The sequence below is a fragment of the Eimeria mitis genome, genomic scaffold (assembly GCF_000499745.2).
Source record: "Eimeria mitis Houghton genomic scaffold, Emh_scaff3644, whole genome shotgun sequence".
Classification (NCBI taxonomy): domain Eukaryota; phylum Apicomplexa; class Conoidasida; order Eucoccidiorida; family Eimeriidae; genus Eimeria; species Eimeria mitis.
The window spans coordinates 1-1402 of NW_013571986.1; the positions used below are offsets into that span (position 1 = coordinate 1).

The window sequence follows — 1402 nt, forward strand, 5'->3', positions numbered from 1 at the left end:
GTACAGAGAGCAGCAAACTGCAGCATCTTATGCTGCAGCAGCTGCTGATTATGCAGCAGCTTAAGACGAAAGAAAACAGCAGCTAGCTTAGCGTTATCTATCCCCCCGAAGAAATGTATATTAAAACTTTTTGTTTTTCTTTTTCCTTCTTCTGTGTTGTATTGTACTCTCCATATATTTTTATTAAAATCTAAATATACACCCTCACAACCACTACGCCAACGAGAAGAGAATAATTTTATATTATTTTTTGTTTTTATTTCTCTGCATGTTTTATATAAATATAATAATAATATAGATGAAGATATACGACCTAATGAATATATTATTGATTCGGGGACACATACAAGCAAAGAAGAAAGATGGCGAGGGAAAGAAGAAGAAGAGGAGACAGAGAGAGAAGAAGAAGAGACAGAGAGAGAAGAAGAGGAGACAGAAGAAGAGGAGACAGAAGAAGAGGAGACAGGAGAAGGAGAAAGAGAAGAAAGAGAAGGAGAAGAGGAGACAGAGAGAGAAGAAGAAGAGGGGGGAGAGAGAGAAGAGACAGAAAGAGGTGAGGAGACAGAAAGAGAAGAGGAGACAGAAGAGGAGACAGGAGAGGAGACAGATAGAGAAGAAGAAGAGACAGAAGAAGAAGGAGAGAGAGAAGAAGAAGAAGAAGAAGAGACAGAGGGGGGAGAAGAGACAGAAGAAGAAAGAGAAGAAGAAAGAGAAGATGAGACAGAAGGAGGAGACAGAGAAGAAGAAGAAGAGACAGAAGAAGATAGAGAAGAAGGAGAAAGAGAAGAAGATAAAGGATAAGAGACAGAGACAGAAGAAGAGACAGAAGGAGAGACAGAGACAGAAGAAGAGGGGGGAGGAGACAGAGAAGAAGAAGAGACAGAAGAAGAGACAGATGAAGAAGAGACAGAAGAAGAAGAGGAGGCGGGGGGCAATGGGGGTGATGATGGTGGTGATGCTGCTGTTGCTGCTGTTGCTGCTGTTGCTGCTGCTGTTGCTGCTGTTGCTGCTGCTGTTGCTGCTGCTGCTGTTGCTGGTGTTGCTGTTGATGTTGCTGCTGATGATGGGGAGGATGGTGGTGAGGGTGGTGGTGATGCTGCTGCTGCTGCTGCTGCTGCAGCTGCTGCAGCTGCTGCTGCTGGTGTTGCTGCTGGTGATGGTGGTGCTGATCGTGGCGATGAAGCTGCTGCTGCTGTTGCTGCTGTTGCTGTTGCTGCTGCTGCTGCTGCTGATGATGGTAGTTGTGGCTGTAGTGGTGGTGATGATGAAGCTGACGACCCTGCTGCTGCTGCTGCTGCTGCTGCTGTTGCTGCTGCTGCTGCTGCGCCTGCAGGGTGTGCTTCTGAAGCAGTCTTCGTATGTTCTGCTGCTGCAGCATCTGCTGCTGCTGCATCTGCTGCTG

At 46.5% G+C, this 1402-nt stretch overlaps 1 protein-coding gene across 1 annotated transcript; it reads left to right on the forward strand.

Moving 5' to 3' along the window:
* Positions 1-316: 316 nt before the first annotated feature.
* On the forward strand, positions 317-1346 carry EMH_0068110 (uncharacterized protein; the record flags this gene model as incomplete). The annotated part of the gene is made up of 2 exons (XM_013498696.1): positions 317-963; positions 1334-1346. The coding sequence occupies 2 exons, from the start codon at positions 317-319 to the stop codon at positions 1344-1346; spliced, it is 660 nt and encodes a 219-aa protein (XP_013354150.1).
* Positions 1347-1402: the final 56 nt, after the last annotated feature.